General features: G+C 36.1%; 1 protein-coding gene across 1 annotated transcript in view; it reads right to left on the minus strand.

The window, feature by feature from the left end:
* Positions 1-399: 399 nt before the first annotated feature.
* The window catches only part of PLSCR4 (phospholipid scramblase 4), a 53,510-nt gene continuing 35,840 nt past the window's right edge, over positions 400-18,069 (minus strand). The window contains exons 6-9 of the mRNA XM_027876073.1: positions 17,543-17,769; positions 14,901-15,059; positions 7,971-8,129; positions 400-4,222 (exon numbers count right to left, since the gene is read on the minus strand). Coding sequence (XP_027731874.1) covers positions 4,169-4,222; positions 7,971-8,129; positions 14,901-15,059; positions 17,543-17,769 — 599 coding nt within the window. The 3' untranslated portion in view covers positions 400-4,168. The remainder of the gene's footprint in view (positions 4,223-7,970; positions 8,130-14,900; positions 15,060-17,542; positions 17,770-18,069) is intronic.

Genomic DNA, 18,069 nt, shown 5'->3' on the forward strand with positions numbered 1-18,069 from the left:
ATTGTGTGTGTGTATGGGGGGGCTTCATGAAAATATAAAATAATAAATAATAAAAATGAATCTATTTTTTACTTTCTAATATGGACTGGTGCACACAGAAAGAATGAATGACTGAATGAAACACCACTCGTTAAGTGCTTATTATGGACAAAGAACTTTAGTAGGAAATATTTCCTAATTAGAAATATTAAGATACATAAAAATGTGTGTGAAGGTGAGAATATATCAAACTCATCTCTCCATGTCTCAATCCAACCAATTGTGAAGAAGTCCTAATTTTCTAAAAAATAATTTGTTACTTCCTGCTCTATTTTTTTTTTGGTGAGGCAATTGGGGGTTAAGTGACTTGCCCAGAGTCACACAGCTAGTAAATGTTATATGTCTGAGGCCAGATTTGAACTCAGGTACTCCTACCTCCAGGGCCGGTGCTCTATCCACTGAGCCACCTAGCTGCCCCCTTTCCTCCTCTCTTTTTAAGGTTGCCTTCCATAGCTCTGATTTTAGTTTATATTTCACTTTCATATTTGTTCGTGTTCAATAATTAATAACCCTTTTATAAAAAATGGAATGCCATTGTCCCAGTCTGCAATGATGTTCACACCTGGAAGTGTGGGCCTGTTTGGGTCATTCCACCTCATCTTGCTGGGATTTTATCAATTTGTTTTCTCATTTGTATACTTATTAATAGAAAGATCCTCCATTTGACACAAAATTATGTGAAGCTTGTGAGGTCATTAAGTTCATACCTCCAAGTTGACTTTGGGTCATTTTTTTTCTAGCGTTTCTAACATCTGCACACTACCAAGCTTTGTAATTTACCCATCTCCACAAGCCATACTAGGCTGATTATCCCCTAATTTCTACTGATAGAATTCCATCTATGTTGTGTGTTTATTTCTACAATGGTATTCCTTTCATTTTTTAAGTAGGTTACATCTGTCTCAGCTCTCTGGTATGAACCCTTTGCAACCTATTTTACCCTAGAGGAATACAACTGAGACAGAAAGCCATACTAGGATGTGTACAATGACACATTTATAAATAACTCTAATTTTATGTAGCCAAACCGCCATCCCTTCTAAGCTTAATTCTTTTGTTATTAGAGCTAAAACTCAGCTTGGCTATCCTTCAGTGCTGTCATTGAAAATAATCTCTAGAGAATAATCCTTATGCAGATGATTGGAAATGGGTAGTTCTCCTAATCCAAGTTTTCTAAGTTTTAGGGAGAGGAAAATCTTCCAAGAGATTGTGAATCTCCAGAATTTGAGAGATTATAATTACTCATTATCATCTTGGGAACCTGAAGAGATATTTAAAGTGAAGAGCCACAGGGCTCTGTTCTTAGCAGTGCTCTATTCATCATTTTAATTGATGTTTTGAAGTCATAAATGCCATACTTAACAAATTTGTAGATGACATAAAACCTGAAAAAAGCTAACCTGTTAGATAAGGGATTTGGGATCCAAAAGGATCTTAGTAGGCTAGAATGATGGCCTGAACATGAGAATATGAAATCTAGTGGGAAGAAATATAAAGACCTACATTTAGTTTAAAAAAAACAACAGCACAAGTATATGGTGCCCTTCTTTTCTGATTCTGCATTAATCATGGTAGAAAGGTAGAAAAGGGGGTAGATGATGGTCAAAATCACAACATTTTAAAAATAGCTATTAACATTAACTCAGTTGATATTACCCTAGATGCAAGCTCCTTTCCAATGATCAATGAACGGACATTCTATATCAATCTTGACATTCTTGTTATAAGTGAAACCGGAAGACAAAAGGAGGATGAAGCTTAATGGAAGACTGGTCTAACTTGGAGAGGCAAATGAAGGCATTGATGGAATTACTTTCACCTTGAATCCAAAGGCAGTAAAAAACAGCATGGCAATATACCAAAAATATTTGCTTTCATTCATGGAACACTGATTACACATCAAAATGCACCCATAACTTAGTGAATAAGTTAGAGTTTCCTAAGTTTTAGAAAGTTTAAATGACTTACTCATGTAGCACAATTGATGTTTCAAAGACAGAGTTTAAACCCAGGTGTTAGCAAGTCCAAGGCCAGCACTCTTCCCACTTTGCCAATGTTTAACCCAGTCCTCCCTGAACCTACATCCAACACATGATTCACTGTGCTTCTACATATCGTGACTATTTTCTTCAAGAACAGAGGTAGAAAATGTAACACATGGTTAGCACCAAAAAATATCATAAAAAATGAAATGACAGGAGCTAACTTACTAATGTGAGAGTCATTTTCAAATTGGGTATTAAAAACAATTTGTTAAAGCAAAATATAAAATCTATATTAAGTTAGAATGAAAAATGAAATATAGGATATTATGTCACACAGCTGAGTCAACTCACCAACTTAAACAAACTGTTTACAATGAAAATAAAAGAAATGATTAAAAGAGCAGACATAAAAACTATGCCCTTCTTAGTTCAGCCCAAGTGCTTTACTTTCTAATCTCGACAAATTCTTTATAAAAATGATCTACACAAGGATCACAAGTATCCTTACTGAAAGTATAAAAAAGGAACACTCAGGATTTCACAAAAATGTTCTATAGAAGACTATATCTTTATATTCATACAACTAGCTGAAGGCTGTAGAAAACAGAGGACCCTCAAAGGCTTTTGGTCAAGAAAGAGGTTCTCATGTGTAACAACACCGCTTAACTAAAGAGTTTTTCCTAACTATCCATGCAAGAAAAACAAAGTAGTTAATAAAGGCCTTCTGTGTAATCAATGATACGAGGCTAGGTGGAGAATCCATAAAACTGATCATTGTGCATAGAATTTGGATAGTTCCAGTGGATGGACAATGAATTGGGTTCAGATTTAAATAAGAGGCAGACAATGGGTTAACTTGCCTTTCACCATTTGTACCATGCTTTTAATTACCCCAAACTTTCTCCTAAAGTAAGAAACCATATATATGTTGACCAACCTTGAGTCACAGGATATTACAGTCTTTGAAGGATTAAATTTGACTATTAACCATAGGGTAATGGCAAGGCATATGATGAATGTGAATAGGCTACAATATGTTACCAACAAATTCATAGGATAAGTGACGTAAATGATACCATCAGAGAGATGCACAATTAGAAAAGGAAGTAGGCTGCTACATGGCAATAGTACTATCACCTCTACAATTTCAATGTTATGAGACATAGAAGGCTCCCAGCATATTAGATGAAATCTCTATAGAGGATTTTTGGGAGAGTCATAGGATTATAGTTCTAGAGCTGAAAGAGGTGATCTAATATAATCCCCATATTTTACAGATAAAAACACAGAAAATGGTTAACATCTGCACCAATGGAGAGAGTATGCCAATCATAGATCCATAATAGTATGATATACAAGGGATGTTAGAATTACATGTTATGGTGGCCATAGAATTAACTTTCAGGAAACTCCAAAGGAAAAGCATATTATGTCGGGGTAGCGGGGAGGCAGAGGGGAAGGCTAGTTTCGGTGTTATCATTTAGAAACGCAAAGCCTCCATTTTTCCCCTAAACTTCTTATTTCAAAGAATATGGAAGGAGAAAAAAGAGTACAGACAAAGGAGAGTGTTATACACCAACAAGTGACAGGAAAGCCACAGGTTAATATAATCGCTTGATGCACTATTGACAACAAGTGCATCAAATATGTTACCAAAATGGCAGAGGAGTGCTCCCCAAACTGGACGTGTATAGGACAATGACAGTGATACTATAGCACTGCTTAATGGAAACAGAGGCAAGAATATACAGGATGCTTTTTGGGGGAGTCTATGAAGGAGAAATTGATATGATAGCTTTCAAAACATATTTGAAGAACTTCAGGTATTTCTTCAGGTCATTTGGAAGAGAGATTAAACTTGTTTTCCCTTCTGTTAGAGAGTAATAGTAGGAGTATTGAGGGAAATTACAAAGAATCTAATCAATATTCCCCATATAAGGGGAAAAGTGTTTCTTAACAATGAGAGCTGTTTCAAAATGGAATGGTCTAATCTCAAAGGTACAAAGTCCCTCATCACTGAAGGTCTTCACATGGAAGGCAGATAACCCTTTCCAGGAAATGGTCTATCTCATGATTCTGCTCATGAATGGATTTCACAGATGACCAGTAGGGGCCTTTCCAACAATGATATTCTATTGTTCTTACTAGTTACGTTGTTGACGGTCGTCTCTTGGAGAGTTTTCAAAAAACATGAAATCCTAGAATTAAAAAAAAAATACATATATGTATATAGTATATAAACAATAAGGCATCAACAGAAAGTCATTAAACAACTCAGATATGTAGATAACAAATATTAAATTTCCTACATTAAGGGGTAAAGAGTTATTTTCCCACTTCAGTTATGCTGGAATTCCTCTGTGCAAATGTTCACAAAAAGCTAGTTAAATTAAACAATCATTGCCATTTCTAAGGCTATCGCTCAGAAGAACCTAATTCATGCCATAATTTCGTAAGTCAAGACTTTGTTCATTTGTGGGAGACTTCCAGTCAAGATGGTTTCCTAAACAGGATGCATACCACCCAGCTCCCATTTGACTATTAAAGCAAAAACATGAAAACTTCACCAGGCCAAATAATGATCAAGGAAGGAAGAAAAAAGTGCAAGACCTCTTCTACATAGGACTGCAGAGACAGGCAGAAGGCCACAGGAAATAAGGAAAGGGAGCTACAAGGAAAGCCAGTGCCAGCACAGTTAAAGAAAAAAATAAAACAAAACAAAACATAGTCCTTAGTATGGAAGGCCAGATATATGTCACCTGTAAGGATCTGTGGCCAGAGGCAAGAAAAGTGAAAGGTCTCTGGAGAAAGATCCAGGGAGGGGTCAGAAAGCCCATGGTAGAGACCTTCAAAGTCTCAGGGAAAGGAAGTAAGGAGAGCTATATGGCAGTACTGAGAGATGGCCCACAGGGACTTTAAGGTCCCTAAAACTATCCTGAGATGACTGAGAGAATCATGAAAAACCAGTGCTCTGACCCTCAAAGATCCAGGGACTGAGCCTTCAGAAAGAGGTGGGGGGAGAAGGGATGGACAGGTCTGCCCAGGAAGAGAATAAACAAGCAGGGTTGACCACCCCACGCAAAGAAGGACATCAAAACATTGTCAAGAAGCCCCAGCTCAGGAACTAAAGTTGGACAGAGGAAGAAATCAAAGAAAACAGTGATTACATAAATAATTATTGCAGCTCTAGAAGTTCCCCAAAGCAGAGTGTAACTTAGTAATAACTTCAATCAGTGAGTCAAGAAGGAAAAAAATGTATTTTCTACAATGACTACACAAATAGCTAGAAGAAATAAAGTAAGAGATGGAGGATTAAATAGAGCTCTTTAATGAAATAGAAGGAGAACAATAGGTTAAAGGATAAAGTGGTATCTTACCCACGTAACAGATGCCCTGAGAACTAGAATAAATCAAACATAAATCAATGACTCTATGACTGAATAAGAAATATTAGAATAAAATTTTAAAAATTGAAAAATAGAAGAAAATTTAAGCTATTTAGTATTTTAAAAAGCTAACCAGGAAACAGGTCAAGGAGAGAAATTTAAGATTCATTAGACTCAATTAAAAAAACCCTTGACACCATATACCAAGAAATTATAAATGACTCAGCAACGTGAATACTAGGTTTGTATCCCAAAGAAATTTTTAAAAATGAAAAGGCTCTATATGTAGAAAAGTATTTGTAGCAGCTCTTTTTGTGGTGGCAAAGAATTGGAATTTGAAGGGATGTCCATCAATTGGGAAATGGCTGAACAAATTGTGGTATATGATTGCAATGGAAAACTATTGCGCTATAAGAAATGATGATTAAGGGGGTTTCATAAAAAATCTACAAAGATTCATATGAATTGATGCAAAGTAAAGTAAGCTGAACCAGGAGAGTATTGTAACAGCAATACTGCATGATAATCAACTGTGAATGACTTAACTATTCTTAACAATACAATGATCCAAGGCAATTCCAAAGGACTTATGGTGAAAAATGTTAACCACCTCCAATACTTTATTTTTCTTGTTTTATTATTATTATTGTTATTTGATCTGTGTTTCTTTTGCAGTATGGCTACTATGGAAATGTTTTGCATTACTGCATATATATAATCTACATAAAATTGCTTGCCTTTTCTTGGAAGGAAAAGAGGATGCAGGGAAGGAGAGAATTAGGAACTCAAAAAAAATTTGAATGAATTAAAATTTTTTATATATGTAATTGGAAAAATAAAATATTAAAATTAAAAAATAAGAAATTACAAATGAAAGCTCCCCAAATAGATTAGAATCAGAGAGCAAAATGAAGATAGAATAAGTCCAACAATCAACTCCTAGAGAAAAAACAAGATCAAGCAATAACAAACAAAACAAAGCAAAAAAGGGAAAACTTCCAGAAATGTCATGGCCAAAACCCTAAGCTTTCACATCAAGAAAAAAATTATTTTGAGCATCCAGGAAGAAATATTTCAAACATCAATGAGTCAAGCTCACACAAGACCAGGAGACCTTGAAATACAATATTCCAAAAGACAAAATAGATAGGCTTACAACCAAGAGTAACTTAACCTCGTAAAGCTAAGTCTAGTCTTAACAGGGAAACTAATTAATATTCAATGTAATAGCAAACTTCAAAACAATGATGTAAAGACTAGGGCTAAATAAGAATTCTGAAATGCAAACATAACAGTCCTGAGAAACCTAGAAAAGTAATTTTATTTGAGCAACTGGAAAGGGCTCTATGATGAGGAGAGAAGAAACAAGTGTCCCTTTGGAGCCTTAATGTATTCACAGATTATTGAAGGAATTAACCAAGAAAAAGAGTATTCTGAAGTAGCTTATTTTCCCCCCACTGTTGTAGTGGTTTTAGGAGGGAGGGTAAAAGGAATATATTTGTTACAGAAAGGAAGGGGTACATGATAAAAATGTATAGAAACACAGAAAAAGGAGTAGGGAGACTGAACATCAGATGAAACTCGCTTTTATATGAAAAGGACGAAGGAGAGCTGAATCCATACGAACAAACAATTCGGTGTAGAAATACAACAATCTCAACAGGGCAAGAAGTTGGGAAAAGAAGGGAGGGGCATGGCATGAAGATGATAAGATGGATGAGATACTAAGAGGGAATAGCAGTCAGCAAAACAAACTTCCTGACCTTGAAGGAGAGGTTAAAACGAGGGATATTTTTTAAAAAAAGCTAACCTAAAATCCAAAGTGTATGTGTGGGAGGGGGACAGGCTGCATCAATTGAGGAGTAGATGAATAAATTCTGTTATAAAAATGTAATCAACATTATGTTTAAGAAATGACAAAATATTATTTCAGGACATCCTAGGTTGCATGAACTGATGCAGCGATGTGAACAAAACCAGAATATATCTGTAAAAGAATAACAACACTGTAAAGAGAAAGAGATGTGAAAGACTTAAGAAATCTCATCAGTGCAGTGAACAACCACATCTTCAGTGGACCTATGACAATGAAACATGTTAACCATCTCCTGACAGAAAGGGGATAGACTCAAGATACCGAAAGAGACATTATTTTGGATGTGACCACTGTGCAGATTTCTTTTGCTTGACTATGTCAAGGCTTTCCCCCTTCTTCTTTTTGTTTTTTAATTGGGGTGGGGTTAGGACCAGAGGGGTAAGGTTTAGCAATAAAAATCCCTAAAATGAAAGGCATTGAAGTATCTTTTTTTTATTGCACAGAAGAAAGTTCAGAAGGAAAGGCAAAACAAGCAGGACAGTCTTGAAACTAATATGTGAAGTGACAAATAATATATCCATATAGGTGGTTATTTTAAAGCAAGGAGTATGAAAAAGAAGATTGATGGTTCCATATACAGTCATCTTTTTTGTGTTCTCCTTTGCATATGGAAATGCTCATTTTCTGGTGTGTATGTTTAGAATTTCAAAAAAATATATATAAAAAAAAAAAGTAAAGACTTACAATGAGGAAGGTAGCCGCAAAGACCATAGCTTTCATTGTTACATTGAGGTCTAATGGAAAAGTGATCTCATAGTTGTCTATATCTCCTAACGACATTTGCGCAGCACCAATCCACTGTCTACAAATACTTCCAATATTGATTCCATCCATTGATTTAATCTGGAAAGAGAGAAATATGACTTTAATGGTCTCCTTAAATGTATTTTATGCTGGAATAGGCAGAAATACAATTAGTTCACTCAGAGGTAGTAGAAAAGGCACTTCCTATAGGAGTTGATTGTAGATTGTAACCTTCTAAAAGTTATCCTGTCCTATTGATTTGTCAAGTTGTCTAAAATTCTTACTAATGGACATCTACTCTGTTTGGCTAATGGCATTATTTCAAAGGGGACACTTTAATATTCAAATAATAATAATAGTCACATAATTTGTCATACATTCATGTCTTTACTAGCTATCAATACCAGAGCAAATTAGTTTATCTAAAATTAGGAAACTAGTCATCCTATAAAATCTAGAAGGAACAAAACATGGAACAGGTATACTTTGAATGAAGGAGCTTCCTAGACTCCAGAATGAAAGTTGATTACTTTTTTTGTCTTGAATAACTTTGACAGTCTGGGGAAGCCTGTGGGCCTCTTTTCAAAATTATTCTTAAATGCATACAATAAAATATACAGGATTACATATGAAACCAATTACATGAAATAAAAATGTATTTTTCCCATCCAAGTTCACAAGACCCTAAAATCTACCCGGTGAGCCCCAGGTAAAGAATTCTTGATATAGCAGTGGTCTCTAAACTTTTGTTTTCATACCCCTATAAGCAAATAATATTTGTGTATTTTATTTATGTTTATTCATTTATCTATTTATCTATCTCTATATCCATCCAACCATCGATTCATTCATTTATTTAGACAGTATAATGAGTAGATCAGTGGCTGGAGTCAGGAAGAACCGAGTTCAAATTCAACCTAAGACACTTGTTGTGTGACCCTGGGCAAGTCACTTAACCTCTGTTTGCCTTAATTTCTTCACTTGTAAAATGGGGATAACAATAGCACTTAACTCCCAGGGTTGTTGTAAGAATCAAATGAGATAATTATTGTAAAGTGCTTAGCACAGTACCTGGCATATATAAATGTTATATTATTATTATTACTGTTGTGATTGTTTTAAAATCATATTAATATTATATACATTATAAAACATATAGAAAATATAAACAAAAGAATAAGATAAAAGTGAAATAGACAAATTTAAAAATAAATATTTTATTTAATAGTATATAAAACCATTTTTCTCAAACTAAAATATTACTTATTAGTTAATAATCATATTTTATTAAACGTAATAGAATTGGTCATCCTTCATTATTATTATTACTATTTTTGTGAGGCAATTTGGGGTTGTGACTCACCAAGATCACACAGCTAGTAAGTGTCAAGTGTCTGAGGCTAGGTTTGAACTCAGGTCCTTCTGATTCCAGGGCCAGTGCTCTATCCACTGCACCACCTAGCTGCCCCCTTCACTATTTTTTGAATATTTTAATTTAACACTTCGTGATACAACAATATCCACATCTAGTTCTAAGATCAATTCACCTGAATATTTGGTTTTTTAATTTTTATTTTATTTTTTTAATTTTATTTTTAGTTTTCAACATTTACTTCCACAAGATTTTGAGTTCAAATATTTGTTTTTTTAATGACAGTTATGGATGACAAATATGTCACAAAGATTGCTGTTCTTGTTCAGTCGTTCAGTCATATCCAAGTCTTCATGATCTCATGAACCATAGCATGTCAGGTTGTTCTGTCCACTGTCTTCCAAAATCTGTCCAAGCTCATGTTCATTGTTTCCATGACACTATCTATCCATTTCATTCTCTGTCATATGCTTCTTTTTGCTTTCAATCTTTCCCATCATCATTGTACTTTCCAATGAGTCCTAGCTTCTCTTCATGTGGCCAAAGTATTTAAGCTTCAGCTTCAGTATTTGACTTTGGAATGAATAGTCTGAATTAATTTATTTAAGTATTGACTGATCTCCTTGCTGTCCAAGGATCTCCCAAAAATCTTCTCCAGCACTACAATTTAAAAGCATTGATTCTGTGGTACTCAGCTTTCCTTATTGTCCAACTTTAATAGCCATACATTGCTACTAGGGAAAAACAAACAAACAAACAAAAAACAAAGCTTTGATTATATGGACCTTAGTCGGCAAAGTGATGTCTCTGCTTTTTAGTATGCTGTCTAGATCTGCCATACCTTTCCTTCCAAGGAGCAAGTGTGTGTTTTTTTTTAATTCCATGGCTGTAGTCACTGCCTGCAGTGACCTTTGAGCCCAAGAATATAAAATCTGATGCTGCTTCCATTTCTTTTCCCTATATTCGCCAAGAAATAATGGGATCAATTGCCATGATCTTAGTTTTTTTTTTTTTTGTTTTTTGTTTTTTTGTTTTTTTATGTTAAGCTTCAAGCCAGCTTTTACACTGTCCTCTTTCACCCTCAAGAGGATTATTAATTCTTTTTCACCTTCTCCCATTAGAGTCATTTCATCTGAATATCTAAAGCTGTTGATATTTCTCCTGGCAACCTTAATTCCTTCTTTTGATTTTTCCAGCCTGGCATTTCAAGTGATCTACTTTATATATAAGTTAAATAAATAAGGTAACAATATATAGCCTTGTCATACTTTTGCCCCCCCAATCTTAAACCAATTAGTTGTTCCATGTTTGGTTCTAATTGCTGCTTCTTGGTCCATATAAAGGTGCCTCAGGAGACAAGTAAGATGATCTGGTACTCCTATTTCTTTAAGCACTTGCCAACATTTTGCTGTGCTCGACATAGTCAGATGCTTTAGTGTAGTCAATTAAGCGGAAGTAGTTTTTTTTTTTTTTCTGGAACTCCTTTGTTTTCTCCATAATCCATCAAATATTGACAATTAGGTCTTTAGTTCCTTTTCTTCTTTGAAAACCAGCCTGCTCTTCTGGTCACAGAGATACTCTCGACCAAATGGAAAAATGTACCCTGGACTGCACTTAATAAATCATGATACTCAATGTCAGTACCGTCCACCAGTTATATAAATAAACATATACATATATATATATATTTTTTTAATTTGGCTAGTGAATTTCCATCTTCCATAATGTTAATCAGTTTAGTTGCTCTTGCAAAGTAATCATAAGGTGTTGAATTTTTATTTTTTTAATAAATAGTAAGTATAAATTGTTTCAGTTAATCTACCTGATGACTTTAAACTTTTTGGTCAATTTCTTTCATATCTTATTAGATGGATAGCCATCATTTTCATCACAAGACATGACTAACAAAGAGCTGGAATTAGAAGTACAAAAGCATCAGTTCTGCTATGTTTTCATTTTCAGTTGTACTCATTAGTAGTACCATCTTCAATCTATGGTTTCATTGCAGGAATCTTTTTGAGTTCTTTGTCCATTTTGTGGTTAGTTTATTTAAAACCAGATCAAATAACCTGCATATCTACTTTACCAGGCATGTGTAACCTATAATACATCAAAGCATATTGAAAGTAAGCACATGAGTGAGGGTGCCATCTAACTAAGAACACTTTCTCTGGAGGTGCTATGCAAATGTGAGTTATTATTATGAATATTCTCAAAAGACATAAATTTAAGTATTGCCTTGAGATGAATCAATTAGTCTAGTGTGAATATGCAGGACTATTTAGAGGGGAATTTTGGTGGCTATAATAAAAAACTGGGAGTGAGGTAATTAGGCCATTAGCTACAGATGTGGCAGGGAGAATGGAGAAGACATAGAGAAATCCCACGGATGGTTCAAAGGAAGAATTAGCAAGGTATGGTAATGGATTGGACATAAGAGAGAAGGAAGTCAATGGGAACAGGTTAATAGTCTGGGATTTAAGGGTAATGATAGTATCAATACCAGACAGAGAGAGGAGAATGGTAAGGGGACACAATTTATTGGGAAAGTGGAGGAACCTGTTTTGGGACATGTTGAGTTTGAGGTGATGGCAGAGCACAGAAATTCTATGAGCATTTGGATCAGAACACAGGTCAAAGGCTGAAAACATATTCTGATAGTCATTCGCAAAGACATGAGAGTTGACACCACATGGACAGAGGAATTCTCTGAGACAGACAAAAGATAAGAGGGGCACAAATATAGCCATCATTTGGGGTTTGGAGAGAAAGAGGCCATTAAAGGAGAGACAAACAAGCAAGAAATAGAAGAGAACCAAGTGAGTGAAGTATCATAGATTGTTGAGAGTGAGAGTCTCAAAAAATTGGAGGTGAGTTCACTGTGTCCAGCATTGCAGAGAGATTGAGTAGGGTGAAAACCTTAAAGTCATTATTGGTTTTGCATAGGTGACCATTGGTGATCTTTCAGAGAGCAATCTCTGCAGAACAGCAGGAACAGAATTTAAATGACAAGGAGATTTTTAAAAAAATACATATCTAATGAACAGTTTTCAGGTGAAGAAATTAAAGCCATCTATAGTCATATGGAAAAAATGCTCTAAATCACTACTGATTAGAGAAATGCAAATCAAAACAACTCTAAGGCACCACATCACACCTATAAGATTGGTCAAGATGACAAAACAGGAAAATGATAAATGTTAGAGACGATGTGGGAAAATTGGAACACTAATGCATTGTTGGTGGAGTTGTGAAATGATCCAACCATTCTGGAGAGCAATTTGGAACTATGCCCAAAGGGCTATCAAAATGTACATACCCTTTGACCCAGCAATAGCACTTCTAGGGCTATATCCCAAAGAGATCATACAAACGGGAAAAGGACCCACATGTACAAAAAATATTCATAGCAGCTCTTTTTGAGGTGGCAGAGAATTGGAAATTGAGAGGATGCCCATCAATTGGGGAATGGCTGAGCAAGTTGTGGTATATGAACGTGAAGGAATACTATTGTGCTATAAGAAATGATGAACAGGCCGACTTCAGAAAAACCTGGAAAGACTTGCATGGTCTAATGCTGAGTGAAGTGAGCAGAATCAAGAAAACAATATACACAATAACAGCTGCATTGTCCAATGACTAATATTGATAAACTTAACCCTTCCCAGCAATACAAGGATCTAAGACATCTCCCAAGGCCTCATGATGGAAAATGCTATCCACATCCAAAGAAAGAACTATGGAAGTTGAATTGCTATTTTTTTTTCTCTTCTATTGAGTTTTGTTTCCTCTTTCTGTTGGTTCCTCCTATTGGTTCTAATTTTTACTTACAACATCACTAATGTTTAATAGGAATGTATATGTATAGCCTATATCAGATTGTGCGCCATCTTGGGGAGGGTGGTGGGGAGGAAGGGGGAGAAAAATTTTAAACTCAAAAGCATATGGAAGTGATTGTTGATAAATCAAAATAAATTAATAAAAAATTAAATATATATATCCAGAAATAAATTTACAGGAATTTCTTTTGTTAGACTTCTGGAGCTAATGAGGAAAAAGATGGGGGAAAAAGATAAATAAATTGTTACTCAGGGTTAATAGTAAGAGTTAAAGTTGGAAAGGAATGCTTCTTCCTATAACTGAGTAAAGGTATGGAGAACCCTGGAATGTGGTCCCTGGCTTATTTCAAAAAAAAAGGATGTTTGGGTTTTCTGCCCCAGCTTTCTCACTCTAGAAATCTAGAAAAGCCAGTCAGATAGCTATACATATACCAGCTTAGGTTAGAATTTTAATTCTCCAAGTGTTTGTTGCTTCAAATAGTTATTAATGGTTATTGAACTTAGCAAATAATGAAGTCATGTAAAAACAGTAAGCTCACATTTGGGATAGAAATCAAATAATATACTATACTCTCCCTTTCAACTGCTAACAGGATTACATTTTCCTGGGGCTGCCATAACTGCCTGCTAAATAGTAAACTGATGTTCACATATTTTCGTGTTGCCATTTTTGTGAATTCCATTCCCTTTATCTGGGCAGCTAGGTGGTGCAGACGATAGAGTGCCGGTCCTAGAGTCCAGAAGACCTGAATTCAAATATGGCCTCAGCCATTTACTGGCTGGGAGACCCTGGGCAAGTCAATTAACCCTGTTTACTGCAGTTTCCTCATCTGTAAAATGATCTGGAGAAGGAAATGGCAAATCAATCCAGTATCTTTGCCAAGAAAAACCCAAATGGGGTCATGGAGAGTAGGACATGAGTGAAAATGACTGAACAACAACATAAAAGCTTTTGAGCAATTCATTCTGAGGCTTCCAGGCCAACAAGAGATAGATATTGGCAATAGTCCATTTAACAAACATTTATTAAATGCCTCTCAGGTTGAAGGTACTGTGCTCAATGCTGGGAATACAAGGACAAACATGAAACAATACCTACTTTCCTCTTCCTGGCTATTTCCAAACCATGTTTCTTGTATTCTGGTCATTACCCTCCCACTAGACCTTGACCTCTGCCCCTGGGACCCTGGATTCTAATGGGAAAGCTTTAAGTTTATTTTGCCTGGAGCTAGGTCTCCATGCCTCTCCCTGGCCATTTCCAAACCATACTCCTGTACTATGGCCCTCCTTCTCCTTCTACCCGAATGTAAACCTCCAACCCTGGGACCCTGGCCTCTGATAGGTGAGTTTTTGGCTGTATCTTTTCTGGAACAAGCCCACCATGCCACTTCCAGGCTATTTTTACACCATTCCACCACATTCAACCCTTTGCCTCGTGACAGTTTTTCAGCTTGAGTTCCCCTCTTTGCATTGCCTTTCTCTATTAAAGTGAAAGCTCCTAGAACACAGAGACTGTTTCGACACCTTATATTTGTATGCAGCATGATTACTACAGTGCTTTGTATATAGAAAATGCTTAATAAATGCTTTTTCATTTATTTATTCTTCCGTTCATTCATTCCAAGCGTTTACGTTCTTGCCTGTGTCTCTCTATCTTACCTGAAAAATCGTATCTGAGCAACACGCAGCTGCACATGGGCCTTCAATGCTCAGCACATGCTCATTCTTCTCATTTTCAATACTGAAGTTTGTCTGACAGAAAACATATTGTTGCATGACATAGCCAAGAGGCACACCAGGAGGAGACTGAACTTCAAGCTACAAACAAAAGGATGGGTAGGGTTAAGTTGCAGAAAAATAACTGAAACATAAAAGCATTCCAGATTTGTATGGGTTCAGGTTAACATGGCCACAGAAGATTATAAAGGGACATTCCAAAGACTTCATGCTTTGTAGAATAATTCGGTCTTATTAGGTACCATTCTCTTAATAATTCTAAAATATTCTCTACCAACCTCTTTCGGTTCATAAATCTGCGCAGTGTACTTTTCTGATAAATAGTGGACATCCCCGATACAAAAAAAAAAAAATAAGATGTAAGTTTCTTACTCAAGGAATTTTTGTATCTAGAGGAAATACTACACACTATTTTCTGGATAAACAAAATGAAGCCCAAAGCTTATCCTGAGTTATCAAAATAAATAAATAAATAAATAAATAAAAGAGAGAGAGAAAGGAAAGGCGTAGGGAAGGGCAAACAAAAGAAGTTTTCATTACTGTAGCTTTCTATTTTAACTATCTATTCTTTCTAACTAGATACTATTGGTTAAGTTGTTTCTATGCTGCTGGAGAATAAGAGTAATCAGTGGCCTAGGACAAAGCCCTGATCCTCCCACCCTAGCTACAGCCACTACGTGGGTTTTCTATAATCTTTTGCAGTAGTTTTAATTAAGCAGAGTTTTTTTTTTTCTTAATGGGAAAACCAGGCTCATAGCAGTAGTGTCTCATGAACAGGCATAAAGGGGAGAAAGAGAATGCCGCATGATATGTTTATGTAAATTGTGTCAAAACCTCAAATGTGATTCAGGAAGTAAGTATGTATTTAATCGCAATAGTCCTTTGCTCATGTGACATCGATTGTGCATAAATTATCAAGCCTTTATGGTACTAAGTGGCATCTAATGAAGTTGTTCTGGTCAACATCTTCTGGTTCTGACAATCTACTTATTTAGCAGATTGTATCTATAGCACTAAAACCAGGCAGAAGGTCAGTCTTCAGATTTAAGGATAAGAAATAGACTAGGGATCCTGCTAACTTCTGTCCTCTTCCCCCCCCCCAAGTTTATGCAACCCCAGAAAACTGTGGTTACAGAACCTCAGAAGAGAAGTATTTCATTAATGTTGAGATAAGCCCATAGAATCTCCACAATGGGTCACAGGGTCATAGCCAGAAAAGAGCTCATGGCACCATCTAGTCTGATATTCATTGAGAAAATGAGAGAAAACTGAGAAAACTGAGAACACTGAGACAACTGAGACAAAAAGAGATTAAGTGACTTGCCCAAGGTCACCATATAGGGGCATTCTAAGAGGCAGAGTTTGAATCTAATTCCTTTGACTGTGGAGTCAGTGGTCTGTAATATTAAAGAAAGACCAACAAATTGTGTGTTTATTCATCAAAGGAAGATGATTTTCTGGGTCTGTCTGTACCTAGTTACATAACCTATAGTAGATCTCACTCTGCTTTTGTTCTGGTGACTTTTTGACTTGGATCCAAGTCATCTGATGGCTGGCTATTCCTGTCATGGGAGAGGCCCTTGTTCATACATTCCCGGATTCACTAGGCACAAGTAAATCAATAGTGATCACAGCTGTCTAGGAAGCATTGTCACATATGCTATGGATCCCTCTGTTTTCATGGAGAACCACGAAGGCAATGCCAATGGGAGTTCTCTGGAAAACGAACAAATAGTTCTGTTCACATTGTATCCCCCAGTGGAAAGACAATATTCCTTTAAGACTGAAACTGTCTTCTTTTTGTCCCCAGGAAGGCTTTTTTGGTTTGTTTGTTTGTGTGTGTGTGTGTGTGTGTGTGTGTGTGTGTGTTTGCTTCTTTTTTTTTAAAGATTAACTCTTTCTCACCTAGGCTAAAAGTAAGGGGGCCACTCATGAGCCAAATCTTATTACTGATTGGCACAGAAACTTATACCTGTCCCATTTCTGGAGTAGGTTAGATTACCCTTCCTTTGGCCACTTGCTACCAGGAGCTCACCATATTGATGCTGAATTTAGGGGAGACGCCCACCCATAGTCCACAAAAGATCAAAACTCCTGAAGTTCAAGAGATTTTCCAGTCTTACTCTTACCAGTAGCTGGGATTAGAGATGTGCACCACCATGTTTAGCAATGATTTCTAAAAATAAAATCAAAACCAAACAAAACAAACAAACAAAAAAAAACTGGAGGGAGGTGGCAATCAACCAACACACTGTGGCAGTAAGACAACATTTTAACTAATATCCTTACTTCTCTCTTAAAACTGCAACTGAGTCTTTTATGCTGCCCTCATCTTGGCTGCCCAACAGCACCACTCAGAGAAGAAAGAAGTGCCCTTCCTATGAAGGTCACTGACCAGAAGGAGCTCACTCTTAGTGTGAGTCTTCAGCTTACTGACTGGTGGTTAGAGAACCTAAACCTAAAGGAGGAATTTCTCTCTGATTTTCTTCAAGGGTGAGAGAACTTACTTTCCCAAGACCATCTCATCAAACATGAAAAAATGGCATGGAACCTGAGCCACTAACCTCTTGCATGGTATCAGAGCAACAAGAACAGCAACAGGTATACCTAAGGGGCCTCTGCAATCTCATGATTTCTCGACCCATGCAGTCAATGACCCGAATGACGAAGGGACGCAGTGAATGATAGGTATTTCTGGTAATGTCATCAGTGTCCTCAAGTACCATGTATACCATCTGTCCCATGCTGTTTTTAACTTCATATCTATTATTACTTTCAAATCTTGTCATCACTGGAAAATAAAGCAAGAAGAAATTCTTTAGTTAAGATTAATTAGCTTTAGCATAAATAAATAGAAGTAGAATCAATAGAGACCTGCCTTGGAGTCAAGAAAACTAAGTTTAGGCTTCTCTCTGACCCAAACTGACTGTGTGACCATGGGTAAATCATTTAAAGTCTCAATGTCTCAAGCAACTCTCTATGACTATAAATTACAGAATGTCCAGATCTCCACTGGGAGAGAAGCCTCATTGCAAAACAAAACAAAACAAAACAAAACAAAACAAAACAAAACAAAACAAAACAAAACAAA

This window comes from Vombatus ursinus, unplaced genomic scaffold, assembly GCF_900497805.2.
Source record: "Vombatus ursinus unplaced genomic scaffold, bare-nosed wombat genome assembly UNPS02014810.1, whole genome shotgun sequence".
Lineage (NCBI taxonomy): Eukaryota > Metazoa > Chordata > Mammalia > Diprotodontia > Vombatidae > Vombatus > Vombatus ursinus.